Below are 26,936 nucleotides of genomic sequence, written 5' to 3'. Positions count from 1 at the left end.
AGCAAAAACAAAGCCATGAGGTCAAAGGAATTGTCCATATAGCTCAGAGACAGGATAGTGTTAAGGCACAGATCTGGGGAAGGGTACCAAAACATTTCTGCAGCATTGACGGTCCCCAAGAACACAGTGGCCTCCATCATTCTTAAATTGAAGAGGTTCAAAACCACCAAGACTCTTCCTAGATCTGGCTGCCCGGCCCAAACTGAGCAATCGGGGGAGAAGGGCCTTGGTCAGGGAAGTGACCAAGAACCTGATGGTCACTCTGATAGAGCTATAGAATTCCTCTGTGGAGGTGGGAGAACCTTCCAGAAGGACAACCATCTCTGCAGCACTACACCAATCAGTACTTTAATGGTAGAGTGGCCAGATGGAAGCCACTCCTCAGTAAAAGGCACATGACAGCCTGCTTGTGGTTTGCCAAAAGGCACCTAAATACTCTCAAACCATTATAAACAAGATTCTCTGGTCTGATGAAACCAAGATTGAACTCTTTGGCCTTAATGCCAAGTGTCACGTCTGGAAGAAACCTGGTACCATTCCTACGGTGAAGCATGTTGGTGGCAGCTTCATGCTGTGGAGATGTTTTTCAGCGGCAGGGACTGGGAGACTAGTCAGGATCGAGGGAAAGATGAACGGAGCAAAGTACAGAGAGATCCTTGATGAAAACCTGCTCCAGAGTGCACGAGGACCTCAGACTCGGGCGAAGGTTCACCTTCCAACAGGACAATGACCCTAACACACAGCCAAGAGAAGGCAGGAGTGTCTTCGGGACAAGTCTGAATGTCCTTGAGTGGCCCATCCAGATCCCGGATTTGAACCCGATCGAACATCTCTGGAGACACCTGAAAATAGCTGTGCAGCAACGCTCCCCGTCCAACCTGACATTGAGAGGATCTGCAGGAAATAACGGGAGAAACTCTCAAAATACAGGTGTGCCAAATTTGTAGCGTCATACCCAAGAAGACTTGAGGCTGTAATCTCTGCCAAAGGTACTTCAACAAAGTACTGAGTAAAGGGTCTGAAAACGTATGCAAATGTGATATCAGTTTTTGTATTTATACATTTGCAAACATGTATATAAAATCTGTTTTTGCTTTGTCATTATGGGGTATGGTGTATAGAGTTTTTTTGTGTGATTTTTAAAAATCCAATTTAGAATAACACATTGTAGAAAAAGTCAAGGGGTCTGAATACTTTCTGAATGCACTGTATGTGTTAATACGTATCATTGGCACTGACACATATGGATTATAATTTACTTTTCTAATCATTTACGGTACAAAATATACCTCCAGGTATCAAAATGACCACAACTACTGTATATTCAAAACAACAAAGTCAAAGGGAAACAAATGCAAAGCAGCAAACTGAGAACTCTGAAATAGAGGCTCATAACTCACATACATACAATAGCATTTGCTATGAAGCATAGGTAAAATAAGCTTAAACAATCGTGTTCAGGATAAAGCAACATTCATATGCATTGTTGCAGTCATATAGGAATTAGGGACTGAAGTTTAGTAAGTTGAGCAGCATTAAGATGCATTATTTTTCGGAAGAGGTGAGTCACTAAGTTCTACATTGCCTGTCAAGATGTAGGACCTTGAATGAGAACTAACTGTTACTAACTAACTAACTAACTAACTGTCTACTATTAGATCTCCCACAACAAAAATTAAGATACATTTGTATCTGTAACATAGGCAAATATACAACTCAAGGAAATACAGGATCAGTATTGCTTTTGGTGGGTTGTTTATTTTTAGCGATAGCATACTTATACTGGCAAATAATAATAAAAAAAAAACTCTATATGCATCCAGTGATTACTCAACCAAACATAGGTATTGAAAACAATTGTCAATATAAACTCACCATGAATAGGCTTTTACATATAGCTTAATTTGGCTATCAAATATACACTGCTCTTTCAAAATAGATAGACTTTCTACAAATCTATTACAAATGGAGAAATATATCTCTCCCATTACTCTATACCACTTCTGACTATTTACATCAAATACAGAGTAAAACAGAAACATCATATTAAACATAAATGAACTATAACAATTCTCTTAGACTGTATGTAGCATGCGTTTTTTTAAATTCGGAAGTAGTTATATATACTTTTACTGTGTCACAAAATTTCCCAGGTGTTATCAGAGAATTGAAAACATTTGAAATGCTGCCTTGGATTTGAATGTGACAGTTCAATCTAGACATATTTTGAATTAGCAAAGAAAATGAACATAATTGACATAACAATCCAATTTCAAGAATGGTTTCTGCAATCAAACTGGTTTAGCTGCCACTTAGTCTACCAACCCTCTGCCACCACCACACTCATGCTTATTGTCATGTTATGACCAGATATGGTAGAAAGTAAATGTACTATCTCTGGTATGACCACAAGAGCATTAAACTATGGAATGCTGACTGTCAACATTCTCATGCTGTGTACCTGGAACTAGAACAATCTGAACAATTCATTTGAATGACATCTCAGTCTCAACTACATGTGCAAACACCAAGCAAAGACACTAAAGTCTCTTGTCCTTCTCATAAAAACACCTGTAGGTTCCTTTTTACATACATTTTAACGAGAGTAGTAATACTGAATAATAATATTATTTTGAGTAATACAAGAGAGAGGATACAGGGAAAACTCAGTTATGATTAGTGCGTACAGGTGTTTTGTAAATATTCACAAGTTCAAAGTTAAATACCCACTGTCCTTTGTCTGAATAACTGCTACTGTATGTTCAAATGAGTAGATAACATGATCAATACATTACAAATAGGTCATTTAACACTAATGTGTTACTGCACTAAACATTTCAGATTTCTAGGGGAACTGGTGAAGACATCAAAGACGTGTCGGAGACACCTCCAAATGTGACCCTACTTGGAATGTGAGTGGATTTGTTTATTAATCTGGCATCTGAATTAATTTTTTGGGGGGAGGCTGATTCCACTATCACAGTATGACAGTGCAGTCATGCAGGCTTTACCGGCGACAAACCTGGGCTCAAATACTATTTGAATACTATTTGACGTCTTCCAAATACTCTGAGTGTTTTCTCTAGCCTGCCTGAAGTGCCAGATGGGTGTGGTTTGCAATTTTGGGACTATTGTATTGGTGCATTCAACAAACAAGCTCAATCAAGCACGGATGAGGTATTTGAACTGATTTGAGATTTTTAACCCAAGTCTGTTTGACAGTGCCCTAGGCTAAGTTAAATTCAATTTTTTTTAAAGTGACTGACTGTGGACAAACATAGCTAGGACACTCCTATGTGGGTGAGGTGGTGGTTAAACATAGGCTTGAAACACCGGGCTAGGGTTGACAGGTGCTTTAGAAGAGCTGAGCTTATCTCACATACTCTTCTCTCTTTAATGAGGAAACCATAACAAATAGGTATTTACAACTTGGACACAAAGATTGAACATCCTCATCCTCACTAAAGATAGAACGAGTGGAATGATCTTTGTATTTTTAAGTAAATGTAAGTGTACAGTGTCGTGAAAGTATTTGCCCCTCTCTGATTTTCTCTATTTTTTATACTAAATATTATCAGATCTTCAACCAAAACCTAATATTAGATAAAGGGAACCTGAGCAAGACAAATAACAAACATATTTTAATGATTTAAATAAGAAAGTTATGCAACACCCAGTTCCCCTGTGTGAAAAATAACTGACCCCTTACACTCAATGACTGGTTGTGCCACTTTTAGCTACAATGACTACAACCAAACACTACCTGTAGTTGTTGATCAGTCTCTCACTTCACTGTGAAAGAATCTTGTCCCACACTTCCATGCAGATCTGCTTTAACTCAGCGACATTTGTGGAGTGGCCTAACTACAGGAAACGTTTGGGTGGAGTAATTGCAGCTAAAGGTGGCACAACCAGTTATAGAGCGTAAGGGGGGGGCAACTACTTTTTCACCGATTGGGTGTTGCATAACATTGTTTATGAAATAAGTATGTAATTGGTGCGTTATTTGTTCACTCAGGTTATCTTTATCTAATGTTAGGTTTTGGTTGAAGATCTGATAACATTCAGAATAAAAAATATGCAAAAGTAGAGAATCAGAAAGGGGACAAAAGGTTTTTCACAACAGTGTATATTGATGAGAACATAGTGTATGTGTTATAAATTAGTTATTGCCTTTAGGGGAAAGTATCTGCCACTCTAGACTAGACCTTCATGACTAATTTCACTTTAATTTAGAGAAATCCCTAGGGTTTTAGCGATTCACAAGACACAAGCTATTCAAAATACATAATTATTTCATGTATTTGACATATTCCTTTAAATCAGAGGTGTCAAACTCATTCCACGGAGTGTCGATTGTCTTTGTTTTTGTGTGTGTGTTTTTTTCCCCCCTTTCAATCAAGACCTAGACAACCAAGTGAGGGGAGTTGCTTACAAATTAGTACAAAGGCGAAAACCTGCAGACACTTGGTCCTACGTGGAATGAGTTTGACAGGCGCTTTAAATAATTCAATACACATAGATATAATTATATTTGAAGAACATTTCTGTTAGTACTTATTTACAATATCATGAGTTAAAGAGCTTTATTCAGCAATTGTGCAAGATGCAGAGGTTGCTATTGTTAAAGAGAACTAATCACAAAGGCAAATCAATAGAGGACTCAACATTAGTAGAGTAGAGATAGTAGCATAATAAATTCATGTAGAAAGACACAAGGTGAGTGTTGTATAAGAATAATACTGGACATTCAAACTCAGGAGGACTTAAGCAAATCAACAGAGAGACAGGAAAGGAATAGGATACAACAGGAGTAGACATAGATTTAGGCTCAACAGGTACTCTCCCATTGAAACTATGTATTCACACTCTCTTCTTAGCTTCACGAAGACACTCTCTTAATAAGTCTTGACATGTGTTCCCCAGAACAGGGGAGAAAATGAATCCATCTGTTTTCATCTGAAAAGCTGTGGCAGCACATCACTTTATCTACCAATTTCAGAACATTCCTTTCACAAATCCTGTGTTTTTCTGAATAGTTGCCATCTAAATATATTTTGCTGCTTCCAAGCTATGAATTAGAGGAATGGTGTCTGATCTGTTGTTGGTGCCCTGGTAGGGTCCCAGATAGACGTGATAGGAGGGTAGAATGGAAGGTAGCGGTCTATAAGCAGACATCACTGTCTTTGTCCGTATACAGTTGTTGTCTTTCTGCTCAACATCAGGTCAAGGCTCTCAACAAGCTAACCATGATCAGAAGAGCAGCTGTTGCTGCGGTGACGGTCAGAATAGGGTTCCATTCTATATCACTCCCCTGAGGATGCAGAGACAAAGGTTAGGGGTGGATTTTAGAGACCTTTGCACACTTAGTAAGGCATACAATAAATACAAATATGAAATAAACATGCACACACAAACACATTTACGCCAAACGTGCACTGAAAACTGTCACCAAATATTTAAATCACAAATATGTACACATTCGGCATTAAATAATTTGCTGACGTTACAACAAAAATTATCTAAAATATAACAGTGATGTCATACATGAAAGCACTGTGTGAAACTACCTACCGTCCCATGTTTGTCACTCAAAAATACTTGGTATGTTTTATGCATGTACATCTTACGATAAATGGGACTTTCTAATTGCCACCCTCTAGCTAGCAATTACTTTGTCTGGTACCATACTGTATGTGCTGTAGCCAACTTCTCTCTGCCTTACCTGACAATGAATGAAGAGACTTGGCTAAAGCACAAACTGACTGGCACGAGACTAGTAATTATCCTCTTCAACCTATGGGAGCGCTATGTCATTATTGGATAAAAAACGTGCCCGTTTAAGCGCAATATTTTGTCACGAAAAGATGCTCGACTATGCATATAATTGGCGGCTTTGGAAAGAAAACACTCTGACGTTTTCAAAACTGCAAAGATATTATCTGTGAGTGCCACAGAACTCATGCTACAGGTGAAACCAAGATGAAACCTCAAACAGGAAATGAGCAGAATTTTTGAGGCTCTGTTTCCCATCGTCTCCTTATATGGCTGTGAATGTGCCATGAATGAACTTGAGCTCTCTGCCGTTCGTCCAAGATGTCTGCAGCATTGTGACGTATTTGTAGGCATATCATTGGAAGATTGACCATAAGAGACTACATTTACCAGGGGTCTGCCCGGTGTCCTGTGTCGAAATTATTGCGTAATCTCTAGGTCCATGTGCGTTCCATTTCTTCAGAAGAGAAAGTCAACTGCCACGATGGATTTATCGTCGATAGATATGTGAAAAACACCTTGAGGATTGATTCTAAACATCGGTTTGCCATGTTTCTGTCGATATTATGGAGTTCATTTGGAAAAAAGTTCGCGTTTTAATGACTTAATTTTCGTTTTTTTTCTTACCCAAACGTGATGGAGAAAATGGAGCGATTTGTCAACACAAATAATATTTTTGTAAAAACTGAACATTTGCAATCTAACTGAGAGTCTCCTCATTGAAAACATCTGAAGTTCTTCAAAGTTCTTCAAAGGTAAATGATTTTATTTGAATGTTTTTCTGGTTTTTGTGAAAATGTTGCTTGCTGAATGTCAGGCATGTCAGGCATAATACTATGCTAGGCTATCAATAGTGTTACACAAATGCTTGTTTTGCAATGGTTGAGAAGCATATTTTTGAAAATCTGAGATGACAGTGTTGTTAACAAAAGGCTAAGCTTGAGAGCAAATAGATTTATTTCATTTCATTTGCGATTTTCATGAATGTTAACGTTGCGTTATGCTAATGAGCTTGCGGATAGATTTACACAATCCTGGATACAGGTTTCTTTCGTAGCTAAACGTGAAGCAGAAAACGGAGCGATTTGTCCTGCACAAATAATCTTTTTGTAAAAACTGAACATTTGCTATCTAACTGAGAGTCTCCTCATTGAAAACATTTGAAGTTCTTCAAAGGTAAATGATTTTATTTGAATGTTTTTTTGGTTTTTGTGAAAATGTTGCCTGCTGAATGCTAACGCTAAATGCTACACTAAATGCTACGCTAGCTATCAATAGTGTTACACAAATGCTTGTTTTGCAATGGTTGAGAAGCATATTTTGAAAATCTGAGATGACAGTGTTGTTAACAAAAATATAAGCTTGAGAGCCAACATATTGATTTCATTTCATTTGCGATTTTCATGAATAGTTAACGTTGCGTTATGGTAATGAGCTTGAGGCTGTATTCACGATCCCGGATCCGGGATGGCTCGTCGCAACAGGTTATCCACAATTATAAACTGGGTGGTTTGAGCCCTGAATGCTGATTTGCTGACACCCGTGGTATATCAGACTGTATACACACGGGTATGACAAAACATTTATTTTGACTGCTCTAATTATGTTGGTAACCAGTTTATAATAGCAATAATGTACCTCAGGGGTTTGTGGTATATGACCAATATACCACGACTAAGGGCTGTATCCAGGCACTCCGCGTTGTGTCGTGGGTAAGGACAGCCCTTAGCCGTGGTTTATTCTCCTTATTTCTTAAACATAGAGTATCAATGATATATCTCAACTCCTATGTCAACTCTGAACACCTGATCAAACCAAAACTACACAACAGCAGTAGTAACCAAAATAAACATTTCGGACAATCTTCGTGGTCCTTCGAGATGGATTTGAACCAGCATCTGTCTTACTTTACTTTAAAGGGAAATGGAAACACTAGGTTTTACTGTAACTGTAAATCGCCATTGCTTTTGGGTTCATATTATTACATCAGTGACCGGGTAGAAACATTTTAGAATGCTGATTTATGATGGCCTGTAATGCTTGATGCTCAAGTGGTTTGCAGGTCATTTCTATTTTTCTAATGGTTGGGAACTCTTTTGGATCTTATTTTTCTCAGTAGACTACAGATATCTGCCTCTCCAGTGCATACTGTCCGTGCAACAATGTATCAATTCATCTCCTGTCAATCTTTTCCCCACCAGTTGATTTAGCCTATGCTGTATTTACATTCAGCAACCAAAAGCAAGGTTGCTTCTCTCCTCAAATAGGCTAATAGTAACAAAACGTATTCAAAATAACTGTCCAAAAAGTTGTAGCCTAGTTTTCCCCTATGACTCAACAAAGCTTAGAGGAATTGCTCAAATGTCAGCGGAGAGGCAAGCGAAAGTGCATTATTGCGCAGGAGACAAGTGAAGATGAATAGGCTAAAGATGAAGGCTACCTATTTAAAAGCTCATCCTTAACCATCATTCGTAGGCTAAATATTATGCCTAACGGGACTACTCTAGTGGATTTACCACTTTGCAAGAGAGAACAATTCTGGCGGTTTCTAGAGTTTACACTCCGAGGGCCCTCGGAGTGTGGTGTCGGGAAAATAACTTCACACTCAACATCAACAAAACTAAGGAGATGATTGTGGACTTCAGGAAACAGCAACTTCCGGGTTGGAGCGAGCGGTCGCATCTGCACTCGGTCCGCAGGTAGTTTTTCATTTCATTACATTTCATTATAGTACAACGGTTTGATTTGTCTAATCTTAGCAATTGTTCTTCTCAGCTAGCTACATAGCCGTCTTTGTATCATAGATAATCATAGATAATTGCGTAATTATCGTATTTCGTCGTCCTAACGCAGTCTACACCGCCCTGCAGCTAGCTAGCTAGCTAACGTCTACCGTTAGCTAGTCCACCGTCTACCGATTAGCAGCACAACTTCCACTCAACTGAACGACTTGATTAGTGTAGTGTTAGCTAGCTACATAGTTGTCTTTGCTGTCTTCGTATCCAAGATAATTGTGTAGTTAGAGTGTGTAGTTTTAGAGTGATTATCTTAATTTACCGAGGTTAGCTAGCCAGCTATTCGTCGTCCTTAACCTGTTGCTCCTACCCTCTACTTTTTTGAACATTTTGTTAAAAATCGCGCAACATTTCAGCGCCCTGCTACTCATGCCAGGAATATAGTACGTTCATATGGTTAGAATGTGTGGATAGGAAACCCTCGGACGTTTTTAAAACTGGTTAAATCACGACTGTGGCTATTACATAACGTGCGTTACATCGGAAAGCGCAGGAAAACCTGATCACAGAAAATGGAAATAAATATCCTTGCGCCACTTCAAGCAATTGTTAACAGTGAGCCGAATTAGATAAGACCGAGCATTCAACTCCCACAGCATCCCCATGTTGTCTAGAGTCTTGTGAATTGAATCCTCTTTGATTCTTGGTTGAACCGAAAGAGGGGCACGACTTACCTCCGGTCTCCGCCCAGATCATTCCGGAAGAGCTCTCTCCTGAAATTTTTTCCAAGACGACAGCTAATGATATTTACATCGCCTACGGATGATTTTTATCGCTTATTAACGTTTACTAATACCTAAAGTAGCATTACAAACGTATTTCGAAGTGTTTTGTGAAAGTTTATCGTCTACTTTTTGAATTTTAAAAAATGACGTTACGTTGTGAAATCGCTGTTTTTTTAGTTTATCACACAGTCTACATATAACGATATCTTGGCTTTATATGGCCCGATTTAATCGAAATAAAGACCCAATAGTGTTTATGGGACATCTAGGAGTGCCAACAAAGAAGATGGTGAAAGGTAATGACTGTTTTCTATTTTATTGTGCGGTTTGTGTAACGCCGAAATGCTAATTATTTTGTTTACGTCCCCTGCTGTGCTTTTCTGTTGTAGTGTATTGGTGCATGCTATCAGATAATAGCTTCTCATGCTGTCGCCGAAAAGCATTTTAAAAATCTGACTTGTTGCCTGGATTCACAACGAGTGTAGCTTTAATTTGATACCCTGCATGTGTATTTTAATGAACTTTTGAGTTTTAACTAATACTATTAGCATTTAGCGTAGCACATTTGCATTTCCAGAGCTCTAGTTGGGACGCAAGCGTCCCAACTAGAGGCAAGAGGTTAACGTAACAGAACTTCCGCACTCAACAATCCGGTCGCATTTTGCTTCGCTCCACAGGTAGTATCACATTTTTCATTTCATTACAGTACAACGGCTTGATTTGTTTGATCATAGCTAGCTACATAGCCGTCTTTGTATCAAAGATAATTGTGTAGTCTTGAGCGATTTCCTAGGTTAGCTAGCCAGCTATTGTCGTTCTTTTAACGCAACGTAACGTAAATCAACACTGCTAGCTAGCCAGCTAGCCCCGAATAGCAGCACAGTAGAAACCATTACACTCAACGGAACGACTTGATTAGTGTAGTGTCAACAACGCAGACACTGCCAGCTAGCCTACATAGTCAACAACGCAGCCTCTGCCAGCTAGCCTACTTCAGCAGTACTGTATCATTTTAATCATTTTAGTCAATAAGATTCTTGCTACGTAAGCTTAACTTTCTGAACACTCGAGACGTGTAGTCCACTTGTCATTCCAATCTCCTTTGCATTAGCGTAGCCTCTTGTGTAGCCTGTCAACTATGTGTCTGTCTATCCCTGTTCTCTCCTCTCTGCACAGACCATACAAACGCTCCACACCCCGTGGCCGCGGCCACCCTAATCTGGTGGTCCCAGCACGCACGACCCACGTGGAGTTCCAGGTCTCCGGTAGCCTCTGGAACTGCCGATCTGCGGCCAACAAGGCAGAGTTCATCTCAGCCTATGCCTCCCTCCAGTCCCTCGACTTCTTGGCACTGACGGAAACATGGATCACCACAGACAACACTGCTACTCCTACTGCTCTCTCTTCGCCTGCCCACGTGTTCTCGCACACCCAGAGAGCTTCTGGTCAGCGGGGTGGTGGCACCGGGATCCTCATCTCTCCCAAGTGGTCATTCTCTCTTTCTCCCCTTACCCATCTGTCTATCGCCTCCTTTGAATTCCATGCTGTCACAGTTACCAGCCCTTTCAAGCTTAACATCCTTATCATTTATCGCCCTCCAGGTTCCCTCGGAGAGTTCATCAATGAGCTTGATGCCTTGATAAGCTCCTTTCCTGAGGACGGCTCACCTCTCACAGTTCTGGGCGACTTTAACCTCCCCACGTCTACCTTTGACTCATTCCTCTCTGCCTCCTTCTTTCCACTCCTCTCCTCTTTTGACCTCACCCTCTCACCTTCCCCCCCTACTCACAAGGCAGGAAATACGCTCGACCTCATCTTTACTAGATGCTGTTCTTCCACTAACCTCATTGCAACTCCCCTCCAAGTCTCCGACCACTACCTTGTATCCTTCTCCCTCTCGCTCTCATCCAACACTTCCCACACTGCCCCTACTCGGATGGTATCGCGCCGTCCCAACCTTCGCTCTCTCTCCCCCGCTACTCTCTCCTCTTCCATCCTATCATCTCTTCCCTCTGCTCAAACCTTCTCCAACCTATCTCCTGATTCTGCCTCCTCAACCCTCCTCTCCTCCCTTTCTGCATCCTTTGACTCTCTATGTCCCCTATCCTCCAGGCCGGCTCGGTCCTCCCCTCCCGCTCCGTGGCTCAACGACTCATTGCGAGCTCACAGAACAGGGCTCCGGGCAGCCGAGCGGAAATGGAGGAAAACTCGCCTCCCTGCGGACCTGACATCCTTTCACTCCCTCTCTACATTTTCCTCTTCTCTCTCTGCTGCTAAAGCCACTTTCTACCACTCTAAATTCCAAGCATCTGCCTCTAACCCTAGGAAGCTCTTTGCAACCTTCTCCTCCCTCCTGAATCCTCCTCCCCCCCTCCTCCCTCTCTGCAGATGACTTCGTCAACCATTTTGAAAAGAAGGTCGACAACATCCGATCCTCGTTTGTTAAGTCAAACGACACCGCTGGTTCTGCTCACACTGCCCTACCCTGCGCTCTGACCTCTTTCTCCCCCCTCTCTCCAGATGAAATCTCGCGTCTTGTGACGGCCGGCCGCCCAACAACCTGCCCGCTTGACCCTATCCCCTCCTCTCTTCTCCAGACCATTTCCGGAGACCTTCTCCCCTACCTCACCTCGCTCATCAACTCATCCCTGACCGCTGGCTACGTCCCTTCCGTCTTCAAGAGAGCGAGAGTTGCACCCCTTCTGAAAAAACCTACACTCGATCCCTCCGATGTCAACAACTACAGACCAGTATCCCTTCTTTCTTTTCTCTCAAACTCTTGAACGTGCCGTCCTTGGCCAGCTCTCCCGCTATCTCTCTCAGAATGACCTTCTTGATCCAAATCAGTCAGGTTTCAAGACTAGTCATTCAACTGAGACTGCTCTTCTCTATATCACGGAGGCGCTCCGCACTGCTAAAGCTAACTCTCTCTCCTCTGCTCTCATCCTTCTAGACCTATCGGCTGCCTTCGATACTGTGAACCATCAGATCCTCCTCTCCACCCTCTCCGAGTTGGGCATCTCCGGCGCGGCCCACGCTTGGATTGCGTCCTACCTGACAGGTCGCTCCTACCAGGTGGCGTGGCGAGAATCCGTCTCCACACCACGTGCTCTCACCACTGGTGTCCCCCAGGGCTCTGTTCTAGGCCCTCTCCTATTCTCGCTATACACCAAGTCACTTGGCTCTGTCATAACCTCACATGGTCTCTCCTATCATTGCTATGCAGACGACACACAATTAATCTTCTCCTTTCCCCCTTCTGATGATCAGGTGGCGAATCGCATCTCTGCATGTCTGGCAGACATATCAGTGTGGATGACGGATCACCACCTCAAGCTGAACCTCGGCAAGACGGAGCTGCTCTTCCTCCCGGGGAAGGACTGCCCGTTCCATGATCTCGCCATCACGGTTGACAACTCCATTGTGTCCTCCTCCCAGAGCGCTAAGAACCTTGGCGTGATCCTGGACAACACCCTGTCGTTCTCAACTAACATCAAGGCGGTGGCCCGTTCCTGTAGGTTCATGCTCTACAACATCCGCAGAGTACGACCCTGCCTCACACAGGAAGCGGCGCAGGTCCTAATCCAGGCACTCGTCATCTCCCGTCTGGATTACTGCAACTCGCTGTTGGCTGGGCTCCCTGCCTGTGCCATTAAACCCTACAACTCATCCAGAACGCCGCAGCCCGTCTGGTGTTCAACCTTCCCAAGTTCTCTCACGTCACCCCGCTCCTCCGCTCTCTCCACTGGCTTCCAGTTGAAGCTCGCATCCGCTACAAGACCATGGTGCTTGCCTACGGAGCTGTGAGGGGAACGGCACCTCAGTACCTCCAGGCTCTGATCAGGCCCTACACCCAAACAAGGGCACTGCGTTCATCCACCTCTGGCCTGCTCGCCTCCCTACCACTGAGGAAGTACAGTTCCCGCCCAGCCCAGTCAAAACTGTTCGCTGCTCTGGCCCCCCAATGGTGGAACAAACTCCCTCACGACGCCAGGACAGCGGAGTCAATCACCACCTTCCGGAGACACCTGAAACCCCACCTCTTTAAGGAATACCTAGGATAGGATAAAGTAATCCCCCCCCCTTAAAAGATTTAGATGCGCTACTGTTCCACTGGATGTCATAAGGTGAATGCACCAATTTGTAAGTCGCTCTGGATAAGAGCGTCTGCTAAATGACTTAAATGTAAATGTAATGTAAATGGAACACCCCCCTATCCACATCGATGGAACAGTAGTGGAGAGGGTAGTAAGTTTTAAGTTCCTCGGCGTACACATCACAGACAAACTGAATTGGTCCACACACACAGACAGCATCGTGAAGAAGGCCTCTTCAACCTCAGGAGGCTGAAGAAATTTGGCTTGTCACCTAAAGCACACAAACTTCTACAGATGCACAATCGAGAGCATCCTGTCGGGCTGTATCACCGCCTGGTACGGCAACTGCTCCGCCCACAACTGTAAGGCTCTCCAGAGGGTAGTGAGGTCTGCACAACGCATCACCGGGGGCAAACTACCTGCCCTCCAGGACACCTACACCACCCGATGTCACAGGAAGGCCGTAAAGATCATCAAGGACAACAACCACCCGAGCCACTGCCTGTTCACCCCGCTATCATCCAGAAGGCAAGGTCAGTACAGGTGCATCAAAGCTGGGACCGAGAGACTGAAAAACAGCTTCTATCTCAAGGCCATCAGACTGTTAAACAGACAGCACTAACATTGAGTGGCTGCTGCCAAAACACTGACTCAACTCCAGCCACTTTAATAATGGGAATTGATGGGAAATGATGTAAAATATATCACTAGCCACTTTAAACAATGCTACCTAATATAATGTTACATACCCTACATTATATATCTCATTCATCTCATTATTCATCTCGTATATACTGTACTCTATATCATCTACTGCATCTTTATGTAATACATGTATCACTAGCCACTAACTATGCCACTTTGTTTACATACTCATCTCATATGTATATACTGCACTCAATACCATCTACTGTATCTTGCCTATACCGCTCTGTACCATCACTCATTCATATATCTTTATGTACATATTCTTTATCCCCTTACACTTGTGTCTATAAGGTAGTAGTTTTGGAATTGTTAGCTAGATTACTTGTTGGTTATTACTGCATTGTCGGAACTAGAAGCACAAGCATTTCGCTACACTCGAATTAACATCTGCTAACCATGTGTATGTGACAAATAAAATTTGATTTGATTTCAAATTCAAATGTATTGTCGGCATTGACCACCACATGCTTAACTCCCACTGATAAAGGATTAATCATTATGTAGGTGACCGGTTGCTGGAATTTCTATTTTCTTAATGGTTGTGAATTTGATCAGCATCACACCGTCGTAGCCTACTAGCCATAGGTCTATTCTTTCACCTTTAAACTCTCCCCCATCAATATATTTTGTACATTGTGTCTTTCCATTATCCTGCACATGCAACATTTCAGAAATAACTGCACTTGTAAGGTGTTTTTAACTAAAAGAGTAGGCCATAGCTGCAGCAGCGAATTTCACTGTGCAAGAAACACATTTCAGATGTTGGGATGACAGGTGCTGTATGCAATGTGAACTTCGCAAGCCCTCAACTCACATAAAGCTTCCGTTACATTGCTGAACAGCACACTTGCACTTGATGTGCGTTTATGGATGAGAACGTAAACTTGCCATTTTCAAAGAGTTTAGCTCAATGGGAAACAGCGGATGTCCTGCTTTGCAATTTATTGCCTACATTTACAGCCAGGGCAGAGCCGGTGTTGTGGGAGGGCCTTAGGGTTCCTGGCCCGCCCTAACGTACCTCCTTGCCTGTCCAAATAAAACATTCAAATATTGATCATTTATTTGACTGAGACAGGCGCTGTCAGAAAGACCCATCATTGTCAGATAAAGCATCTGAGCAAGCGAAACAGCGTCTCTCTATCTCAGGATGTGTAGCCCATGTATCTGATGCTGTCTGGACTAAAAGAGTATGGCATGACATCATTTTTTGACCAAACCACATCAGATACATGGGGCTACAAGACAGAAGGGTGCTGTTTCAGTCGATCGGAAGCTATTTTGGACTAACTTGCGAAGGTAACCTATTACTTCTAAGTTATTTGTTTTACAATCAGATGAATACACCATGACTGGTTGTGTTCATGCCACATTAACAGTCAGGCTAACACATTTGTATAGTCACATGTCGTTACTATAAAACCCACAATAGAACTGCTAAAGCACTCATTTGGACTGCTCATGAATGTAAGGAATGTATTACTGTGCAATCTTTAAAGTCATGCCCCACTCTGTCCTTGCCATTGTTAGAACTGGTGTTATAGACTGTTTTAGGATGGCATGTCGTATATGGTTTTCCCCATTGCCCCGCCTTCTCTCGACATTAGGGCCTGATCCCCTCCTTCTCCCGATAGTCGATGATGCCAAACTCGCTCTGATTGTCTGCCCAGTCATGTGAAATCCATAGATTAGGGCCTAATGGATGTTTTTCCATTGATTGATTTCCTTATATGAACTGTAACTCAGCAAAATCTTTGAAATTGTTGCATGTTGCGTTTTATATTTTTTGTTCAGTATAGTAAGAGATGAAATACATGAAGTAGGCTTAAAGTATGATGGGGAAAATGGAAGTGAACTATGCATAATTATGTAATCACCAATTGTGAATGAAGAACAGGGCGGTCCATTATATTGTATTGAACTATTCTAATGATATAATCTCAAAATGTTATGTACTATATCAGTCTACTCTGGCCTACTTGGTGTACACAGTGAGAGCGTGCCTAATTTACAATGTCACGAAGACCAAGACGAATGGATGCACTCGTTAGCGTTTCTACAAAATCTGAATTAAAACGACTTCTGATGGAGGGGAGGAAATGAATCATGATGACTTCTCTGTTGAGTATTCTTCTGATTCTGAGCCTCAACCTGAATCTTCACCTCCGGAGCTTAAGCTAAAAAAAACTGTCTGCACTGTGCAGGTGCCCACGCCACCACCAAATGAAACGGCGAGACAGGAGAGAGGATGGCAGGGTTTGGAATAGAACAAGCCGGTGAAAATTCTACAGGCTATTATCACCACAAATGTCATCACTGAGGGAGCCGGCCCTACATCTCAAGCAAGACATAAAATCAGCAATGCACTCAACAGCTTTCGTTGTTTGTTGGACATGCTCCAACTGAAAGCTGACTTTTTGACTGCTGTCATATCAACACTTATATTCATAATGCCATTATTGCTTTTGTGATGATATTCTCCATTATCAAGCACACTTGGTGCTTGTAATGATGTTTAGGCTACTGATGTTTTTGTCATTTGACTATGCGGCAGGGTAGCCTAGTGGTTAGAGCGTTGGACAAGTAACCGGAAGGTTGCAAGTTTAAACCCCTGAGCTGACAAGGTACAAATCTGTCATTCTGCCCCTGAACAGGCAGTTAACCCACTATTCCTAGGCCGTCATTGAAAATAAGAATTTGTTCTTAACTGACTTGCCTAGTTAAATAAATGTAAAATAAAAAATGCATCTTACTGACTGTACTTCTTTGTGGTTGGGGTATTTATTTGTATTTTGTAGTTATAAGAGAAGCTTATACCGGGATCCAACACCAATGCTTTCTGTTTCATAGTTGTAACAACGGCAAGTCCTCAACTGGCAGCTTCATTAAATAGTACCCGCAAAACACCAGTCTCAACATCAACACTGAAGAGGTGACCCCGGGATGCTGGCCTTCTAGGCAGAGTTGCAAAGAAAAAGCCATATCTCAGACTGGCCAATAAAAAATAAAATATTAAAATGGGCAAAAGAACACAGACACTGGACAGAGGAACTCTGCCTAGAAGGCCAGCATCCCGGAGTCGCCTCTTCACTGTTAACGTTGAGACTGGTGTTTTGCGGGTACTATTTATTTTGAATTGTGCTAACATAATTGCAAAATGGTTTTCTAATGATTAATTACTCTTTTAAAATGACTTGGATTAGCTAACACAACGTGGCATTGGAACACAGGAGTGATGGTTGTTGATAATGGGCCTCTGTACGGCTATGTAGATATTACATTTAAAAAATCAGACGTTTCCAGCTACAATAGTCATTTACAACATGAACCATGTCTACACTGTATTTCTGATCAATTTGATGTTATTTTAACTGACTTTTATTTGCTTTTCTTTCAAAAACAAGGACATTTCTAAGTGACCCCAAACTTTTGAACAGTAGTATATGTCTACATAGCCTAGGCCTACTGTAGCTAATATTGAATATCGTTTACTTTGAAGTTTAACAGGGCTTAGCTATATTGCACAATGAGCATCAAGGTTTCAATGCAAATACATCTTGTATTTCACAGTAATTTTGCTTAAAGGAATAATCCACCCCAAACCACTAATTCCTATTATTTACAGTGTTCAATAACTAATATGTGAGAACAACATTTTTGGCAAACAAATGTTTCTGTACTTATAATAAGATTGGGAGAAACATGTGGCGGCAGGTAGCCTAGTGGTTAGAGCGCTGGGCCAGTAACCGAAAGGTTGCTGGATCGAATCCCTGAGCTGATAAGGTAAAAATCTGTCATTTTGCCCCTGAACAAGGCATTTAACCCATTGTTCTAGGCCGTCATTGTCAATAAGAATTTGTTCTTAACTGGCTTGCCTAGTTAAATAAAGGTTACATTTAAAAAATGAAAATCTTTGTGGAAATCTGTTGCAGATAAATTGACTTCAAACCCCGCAGTGCTCTCTCTCTCTCTGGTCAAGCTTGCTAGCTAGCTAACAAACGTAGTTACACACAAGTATCATGATGATGTAACACGTTTCATTTCTAGGGTGGAAACCCTTTAATATTTGGATGTGAGAGCTCTCACTCCCCTTACTGTACAATAATAAATCAACGTTCCAAATGTCTGGACCCAGTCAATGAAGTTGCAGCTTGCGTCATTACCATGGCAATGTTAATGGCAGGGCCTAGTCCCAAATTAGCATTGGCTCCGAAAAAAAGTATTCAAAGTTATTCAAAGTAGCAGTTTCTGTATGACAAACACCCAGGACATGTATTTAGGGTTTGTTTAGATTGTTTTATATGGCCTAGCTTGTAAAATGCTTCCATTCCCCTGCAAGTTACTTTACTTTAAGATAGGGCCTTAATTTTACGTACAGTAACTATCAATATGGACATAACAAAGTGCAGAGGACCGACAGACAGAGAAGTATTCTTCCTCCTACCTTGCTTTCTGGAACGCCAGCTCGGACAACCAGCACCAAACCACTCCCAATATTACAATCATTCCTATGAAGGGGATGGAGAGAACAGGGGACTCAGACGAATGGATGTTGCTCTGGATTAGGGGAAGAAAAGGGGGGGGGGGGGTGGATGAAGATGGAGGGGCATTGGAGAGAACGAAATAATAAATGAGTGGAGGGCAAAAACGTTTACATACGGACACCACAAATCACCCAAATGAATCCAAAATTAAACATGATATGGCCTTGCTATGAAGGGGTAGGGGAGTTATGGTATGGACTGATACAAATAGGGTAGGGATGGAAATCTAGATAGATTACGTCAATTCGACTGAACGACAGTACATATAAGAATTTATTATGCCAAAGTAAGCCACCATATTTTTTCAAAGGTTTGAAGAAAAAAAGAATGGAATATATTAGTACAATGCATGTGATTATTTATGTGCATTACGTGACTGAAATTGTCTGTGGTGACAAAACAAACAACAATGAAAAATAGTGACACAAAGCAAGATGTTGAAATACATGGTGAAAATCTCATAACTCTTTCCGTATTCATTGGGGCTCTTGAGTGGTGCAGCGCTCTAAAGCACTTAATCTCAGTGCAAGAGGTGTCACTACAATCCCTGGTTCAAATCCAGGCTGAGTCACATCTGGCTGTGATTGGGAGTGCACAATTGGCACAGCTAGGCTGTCATTGTAAATAAAAATTTGTTCTTAGCTGACTTGCCTAGTTCAATTTTTTTTATTTTTTTATTTTTTTTATCCCAAGTCCACGGTAAACACATAAAGCGTGTGGACATATAATACAACGCACAGGGACAGTATTTGTAGACTGGGACAGGCAGACAGTTTGACACAAGGGACAGTGCTGCCATAGGGAGGGCATGACACAGACAAAGTGGAGGGCAATTTACAGTGCCACATACAGACAGAGATCATAGCCCTTAAGCATGTTCTCTGATATGATCTGACAGTCATTGCCACCTTATATCAAAGCATATTATAATATACAGTCATGTATATACATACATACATACATATATGTATGTATGTATATTGATATACAGTGCCTTCAGAAAGTATTCACACCCTTTGACCTTTTCCACATTGTGCTACAGCCTGAATTTAAATTGTATTAAATTGAGACTTTTTTTGTCAACGGCCTACACACAATACCCCGTAATGTTGAACTGTTTTAGACATTTTTACAAATTGATTAAAAATTAAAAGCTGAACTGTTTTGAGTCAATAAGTATTCAACCCCTTTGTTTTGGTAAGCCGAAATAAGTAAGAATTGGCTTGACAAGTCACATAATAAAGTTGCATGGACTCACTGTGTGCAATAATAACATGATTTTGGATTACTACCTCATCTCTGTACCCCACACATACAATTATTGGTAAGGTATTTTCTGTCATCTGAATTAGTTTTAACATAGATTAGTTTACCCTGGCCTCAGATCATTTTAAGAATTTTTGTCTTGACTCAACTTATTTCAGAACAAACATGGATTCATGTAAAAGAAGAAAAAAGCTAAATCCTCTCTGATTGACATAATTCTGAAAACTTGCCCCCATAAGTACTTTTCCGGTGGTGTCTTTGCAAATTAGCTGAGTGATCACTGTCCTGTTGCATGTATTAGAAATACCAAACAGACCTGATCCTCGTAAAGTAATAATTAAAAAAAAATGTTTTCTCCCCAAGGGTTTCTTCATGATATATGTATCTTGGGGTTCCCGAGTGGTGCAGCGGTCTAAAGCACTGCATCTCAGTGCAGGAGGTGTCACTACAGTCCCTGGTTCAAATCCAGGCTGTATCACATCTGGCCGTGATTGGGAGTCCCATAGGGCGGCGCACAATTGGCCCAGCATCGTCCAGGTTTGGCTGTTATTGTAAATAAGAATTTGTTCTTAACTGACTTGCCTAGTTCAATAAATGTATTACTCAGAGATTTAATCTCTATGTCAGATAAACAGGCCATCTTCAAACACCTTAGAGTCAAAAATATAACAAATGCTTGGTACTCTATAGAACTTTCAAATCTCTTTATGATGAAAAATCAGTCCTGCCTGGCCTGGGCTTAGGCTATAAAGAACTGACTCGGTTGCTGATTGGAGGCTTTCAGGCAACTGCGAAATAACCACTTTTAAGAAAGCGAAATCAAGCTACTTTCTGAGTTCTAGCTCAGACTCTGGTAATGTGTCTACATTTGGGAAAATAGTTAATGCACTGACGCGTGGAAATTCCTCTCTGTCAATGCCTAAGCAAGTTGTGTCAGAGTCTGGATCATTACTGATGTTGGGTCACCACGAGCCGCCAGAACAGCTCAATGCGCCTTGGCATAGATTCTGTGTGGAAGCACCTACTTTCAATATACTTTTGTATTCATCATTTACTCAAGTGTTTCCTTTATTTTGGCAGTTAATTGTAGAATGGACAGAGAGGTATCGCTCGAGTTGCCACATAATGGAATATAACGTTGTGGATATGATGTGTACGATATGTAAAGATCTGCATCACTATACTGAGAGCTTTTCGGTTTCTAAAATGACTAATTTGTGTTTTCTTTAGAGCCCCTATACTACACAACAAGGTTGAGGAAATTATTGTTGGTCGGGGGTAAGTTTCTCAAAAACAAGTGAAATCACAAAACAAGTGTCTGGACCCTTCTATAACATGCCATTTCCATCCAAATTTTAGATTTGGTTGTAAAAATGCTAAATACTTCCTTAACCTACAGACGTAGGTACCAGACCCGGTCTCAGGGATGGTTAACTCTCGAAATCACTTCAATATCCACTAAATTAGGTAAATCTCCTTTAAAAAAATGTCAACTTACTTGTGGAATAATCTCCAAAACTCTCTAAAATGTAATGCTTTGATGCAGCTCGTGCAATTCAGATAGCTAATTGTTGACCTTTTTTTACTGAAGAATGTGTTTGTTTTGTATGATTGTGTTGTGTTTTGTAAGTTGATGGTGTAATAATTTGTGTTTTATATGTTTTATTTGTAAATGTTGTACATTTGTGTCACGCCCTGATCTGTTTCACCTGTTCCTGTGAATGTCTTCACCCCTTCCAGGTGTCACTTATTCTCCCCAGTGTATTTATCCCTGTGTTTCCTGTTTCTCTGTGCCAGTTCGTCTTGTATGTTTAGTCAAGTCAACCAGCGTGCTTTTCCCATACTCCTTTTGCTATTCTCCTTTTTCTAGTCCTCCTGGTTTTGACCTTTGCCTGTTTCTGGACTCTGTACCCGCCTGCCTGACCACAAGCCTGTCTGCCACTCTGTACCTCTTGGTCTCTGATCTAGTTTGAACCTTTTTGCTTGTCCATGACCATTCTCTTGCCTACCCCTTTGGATTAATAAACATTGTAAGACTCCAACCATCCTCCTGTGTCTGTATCTGGGTCTCGCCTTGTGCCTTGATACATTTGTATTGATTGTGTACATGCAAGGCTCCCATGTTTAAGTGGCCTTGGTCTCAATGGGATATCCCTGATTAAATAAAGGTTCAAATAAAAATATTTCAACAGTATCTATACACATAACATGTGGAATAAACAGACACAGAATAGGTGTGATGTGTGTGCTGTATTTCTTGTTTTCATTTGCGTAAACTTGAACTTTTTTGTAAAACACAACAGTCAAAAATCTCAAGCAGGGAAATGTTGAAGTCAGAAAACAGTCAGAAACAATTAGAACAAACCCCAAAAGCCTTAATGATATGCAATATACCGTTATTAACTCATATCACTAGGGTGACACCTGACCTCTAACCCCAATGTGACCTCTCACCTGCCACCCTCCAGCCAACCTCTCGAGCTCTGCCTTGCAGTGCAGTAGCTCCTCCTCCAATTCAGCCCTCTCCCTCTGGCTGCAGTCATACAGTTCCTGCAGTTCCCGCAGCTCCGTCTTCAACCCATCACACTGAGGGAGACCGAGTAGAACATAAAGAATCAATCAATCACATTTATTAATTAACAAAGCCCGTTTTACATCCACCGCTGTCACAAAGATCTTTAAAGTAATCCAGCTTAGACCTCAAAGAGCAAGCAGAAGCACAGTGACAAGAAAACACTCCCTAGAAAGAACAATTGTTGAACACTTCAGAACAGAGATTCATCCCGACACATTACAGGCCAGGTCTGTAAATTGTGTCGTAAGTCCATTGCTGCAGTGCCTAATAATTTGTTAGTGATTGTGCAGCTGCTGCTCTGTTGTTTTTCTTTGGCTTTATAATTTCTTCAGCGCAGTTCTGAATCTGGCTGATTAAAACTGCTCCAATAGTCAGTGAGCATCCACTACTATAGTTACTATGGTACCGTCTGGTGCCTAATATACCTGTCTCTGTACCAGCGAGGCCTTCCCCTGCCTTTTTCACCTGGTCCCTCAGAAAGAAAATCTCCCTGAATCTTCCTTTCCAGACCCATCCAATAGACTGTACTGTACCGTTCTATTACCATAACATACCTGTCTCTGTACCAGCAAGGCCTTCTCCTCAGCCTGTTTCAGCTGGTCCCTCAGGGAGAAGATCTCCCCAAATCCTCCATTCCAGCCGGTGGGGGTCATGGGCTTCCCATCGAACGAAATGTTCTTCTGGATGGAGGCGTCCACAAGGCGGCAGTTGGTGCCTGGGCTCGTAGACTGGCACTCGACCATGGTCATATAGCTCTCCGCCATGCCCCCCTCCTCTGTGCCCACCCCCACTCCTGTACCAGCTATCTCACCATCCTTCAGGGACAGATATACGCTGTTGGAGCTGATGTGGAGCGAGAGGAGAGAGTAAAATCCCAAAGGGGATTAGGTGAAAAGAAGGAGAAGAAGATTAATTGATCTGGTGAACAATTAAATCTTAGGCTTTTTACGAAACAAAAATAGAAACGCAACATGTAAAGTGTTGGTCCCATGTTTCATGAGCTGAAATAAAAGATCCCAGACATATTCCATACGCACACAAAACTTATTTCTCTCAAATTTGTGCAAAAATGTGTTTACATCCCTGTTAGAGAGAATTTCTCATTTGCCAAAATAATCCAGGTGTGACATATCAAGAAGTTGATTAAACAGCATGATCATTACACAGGTGCACCTTGTGCTGGGGACAGCAAAAGGCCACTCTAAAATGTGCAGTTTTGTCAAACAACACAATGCCACAGATGTCTCAAGTTTTAGGGAGTGTGCAATTGGCATGCTGACTGCAGGAATGTCCACCAGAGCTGTTGCCAGAGAATGTAAGGTTTATTTCTCTACCATAACCCACCTATCCAATGTCATTTTAGAGAATTTGGCAGTACTTCCAACTTCTCAAATCAAATCAATTTTTTTGGGTCACATACACATGGTTAGCAGATGTTAATGTGAGTGTAGCGAAATGCTTGTGCTTCTAGTTCTGACAGTGCAGTATCTAACAAGTAATCTAACAATTCCCCAACAACTACCTAATACGCACAAATCTAAAGTGGTGAGAATATGTACATATTTTATTTTATTTTACTTCACCTTTATTTAACCAGGTAGGCAAGTTGAGAACAAGTTCTCATTTACAATTGCGACCTGGCAATGGATGAGCGATGGCCGAACGGCATAGGGAAGGTGCAATAGGTGGTATAAAATACAGTATATACATATGTTATGAGTAATGTAAGATATTTACACTTTATTAAAGTGACATTGTTTAAAGTGACTAGTGATCCATTTATTAAAGTGGCCAGTGATTGGGTCTCAATGTAGGCAGCAGCCTCTGAGTTAGTGTTTGCTGTTTAGCAGTCTGATGGCCTTGAGATAGAAGCTGTTTTTCAGTCTCTCGGTCCCAGCTTTGATGCACCTGTACTGACCTCGCCTTCTGGATGGTAGCGGTGTGAACATGGAGTGGCTCGGGTGGTTGTTGTCCTTGACGATCTTTTTGTCCTTCCTGTGACATTGGGTGCTGTAGGTGTCCTGGAGGGCAGGTAGGTTGCCCCCAGTGATGTGTTATGCGGAGCAGTTGCCGTACCAGGCTGTGATACCACCCAACAGGATGCTCTCGATTGTGCACCTGTAAAGGTTTGTCAGGGTTTTGGGTGACAAGCCAAATTTCTTCAGCCTCCTGAGGTTGAAGAGGCGCTGTTGTGCCTTCTTCACCACACTGTCTGTGTGGGTGGACCATTTCAGTTTGTCTGTGCTGTGTACACCAAGGAACTCAAAGCTTTCCACCTTCTCCACTGTCCCTTCAATGTGGATAGGAAGGGTGCTCCCTCTGCCATTTCCTGAAGTCCACGATCATCTCCTTTGTTTTGTTGACGTTGAGTGAGAGGTTGTTTTCCTGACACCACACACCTAATTGCCCTCACCTCCTCCCTGTAGGCTGTCTCATCGTTGTTGGTAGTCAAGCCCACTAGCGTTGTGTCATCTGCAAACTTGATGATTGAGTTGGAGGTGTGCATGGCCACACAGCCGTGGGTGAACAGGGAGTACAGGAGGGGGCTGAGCACCCTTGTGGGGCCCCAGTGTTGAGGGTCAGCGAAGTGGAGATGTTGTTTCCTACCTTCCTACTAGCACAGCTGGCCCTTGGATGTACACAGAGAGCTAATATTAATAATATGCATGTCAATCTCAGCCAGGAGAGATTGACTTCATCAGTACTTTTATTTATGAGAGGTATTGTTGAATGCACCGAGCTGTCTGTCTAAACTACTGGCGCACAGCTTGTACACCCATGCATACCCCACAAGACATGCCACAAGATGTCTCCTCACAGTCCCCAAGTCCAGAACAGACTATGGGAGGCACACAGTACTACATAGAGCCATGACTACATGGAACTATTCCACATCAAGTAACTGATGCAAGCAGTAAAATTAGATTTAAAGAGCAGATTAAAAAAACACCTTATGGAACAGCGGGGACTGTGAAGCAAATCAAACATTGGCACAATCACACACACACACACACACACACACACACACCCACGGATTTAGTACTGTAGATATGTGGTAGTGTTGGAGTAGGGGCCTGAGGGCACACAGTGTGTTGTGAAATCTGTGAATATATTATAATGTTTTTAAAATTGTATAAACTGCCTTAAATTTTGCTGGACCCCAGGAAGAGTAGCTGATGCATTGGCAGCAGTGGGGATCCATTATAAATACAAATACAAAATTCCTTCACCACCTGCGGGCGGCCCGTCAGAAAGTCCAGGACCCAATTGCACAGGGAGGGGTTGAGACCCAGGGCCTCCAGCTTGATGATGAGCTTGGAGGGTACTATGGTGCTGAATGCTGAGCTGTAGTCAATGAACAACATTCTTACATAGGTATTCCTCTTGTCCAGATGGGATAGGGCAGTGTGCAGTGTGATGGCGATTGCGTCATCTGTGGACCTGTTGGGGCAGTATGCAAATTGAAGTGGGTCTAGGGTGGCAGGTAAAGCACTTCATGATGACAGAAGTGAGTGCTATGGGGCGGTAGTAATTTAGTTCAGTTATCTTTGCTTTCTTGGGTACAGGAACAATGGTGGCCATCTTGAAGCATGTGGGGACAACAGACTGGCATATGGAGCGATTGAATATGTCTGTAAACACACCAGCCAGCTGATCTGCGCATGCTCTGACGACACTGCTAGGGATGCCGTCTGGGCCAGCAGCCTTGCAAGGGTTAACACGTTTAAATGTTTTAATCATGTCGGCCACAGAGAAGGAGAGGCGCAGTCCTTTTTAGCGGGCCACGACGATAGAACTGCATTATCCTCAAAGTGGGCAATGATGGTGTTTAGTTTGTCTTTAAGAGTGACGTCGGTGTCCATGACGTGGCTGGTTTTCTGTTTGTAGTCCGTGATTTCCTGTAGACCCTGCCACATACGTGTCTGAGCCGTTGAATTGCGAGGGGGGGGGGGGAATAACTACACTGTTTATATTCAGCCATATTCCCAGACCTCTTTCGTGGTTAAATGTGGTGGTTCTCGCTTTCAGTTTTGCGCAAATGCCGCCATCCATCCACGGTTTCTGGTTAGGGTAGGTTTTAATAGTCACCGTGGGTACAACATCTCCCATGCACTTCCTTACAAAGACACTCACAGAGTCAGCGTATAGATCGATGTTGTCCTCTGAGGCTGATCGGAACAAATCCCTGTCCGCTTGATCAAAACAATCTTGAAACGTGGATTCCCATTGGTCTGACCAGCTTTGAATGGTTCTAGTCACTGGTACATCCTGTTTGAGTTTCTGCCTATAAGACATAGGAGCAATATGGCGTTGTGGTCGGATTTGCCAAAGGGAAGGCGGGGGAAGTTCGCGGAAGTTAGAGTAGCAGTGATAGAGTGTATTACCCCCTGTGCGTAGTGCACTCAATATGCTGATAGAATTTAGGTAGACTTGTTCTCAAATTTGCTTCATTA

The 26,936-nt window shown here is 42.2% G+C and overlaps 1 protein-coding gene across 3 annotated transcripts in view; it reads right to left on the bottom strand.

The window, feature by feature from the left end:
- Nucleotides 1-1,738: 1,738 nt before the first annotated feature.
- Nucleotides 1,739-26,936, bottom strand: part of LOC115109726 (coiled-coil domain-containing protein 136-like) — a 72,422-nt gene continuing 47,224 nt past the window's right edge. For 2 of the 3 annotated variants that reach the window (XM_029635000.2, XM_029635001.2), the window contains 4 exons: nucleotides 23,037-23,325; nucleotides 22,362-22,493; nucleotides 18,542-18,654; nucleotides 1,739-5,314 (listed from right to left, as the gene is read on the bottom strand). In XM_029635000.2, coding sequence (XP_029490860.1) covers nucleotides 5,302-5,314; nucleotides 18,542-18,654; nucleotides 22,362-22,493; nucleotides 23,037-23,325 — 547 coding nt within the window. In that variant the 3' untranslated portion in view covers nucleotides 1,739-5,301. The remainder of the gene's footprint in view (nucleotides 5,315-18,541; nucleotides 18,655-22,361; nucleotides 22,494-23,036; nucleotides 23,326-26,936) is intronic. The other variant, XR_003860548.2, reaches the window with a different exon arrangement.

Source organism: Oncorhynchus nerka, linkage group LG25, assembly GCF_034236695.1.
Source record: "Oncorhynchus nerka isolate Pitt River linkage group LG25, Oner_Uvic_2.0, whole genome shotgun sequence".
Lineage (NCBI taxonomy): Eukaryota > Metazoa > Chordata > Actinopteri > Salmoniformes > Salmonidae > Oncorhynchus > Oncorhynchus nerka.
This window is presented reverse-complemented; position numbering and strand designations above follow the sequence as displayed.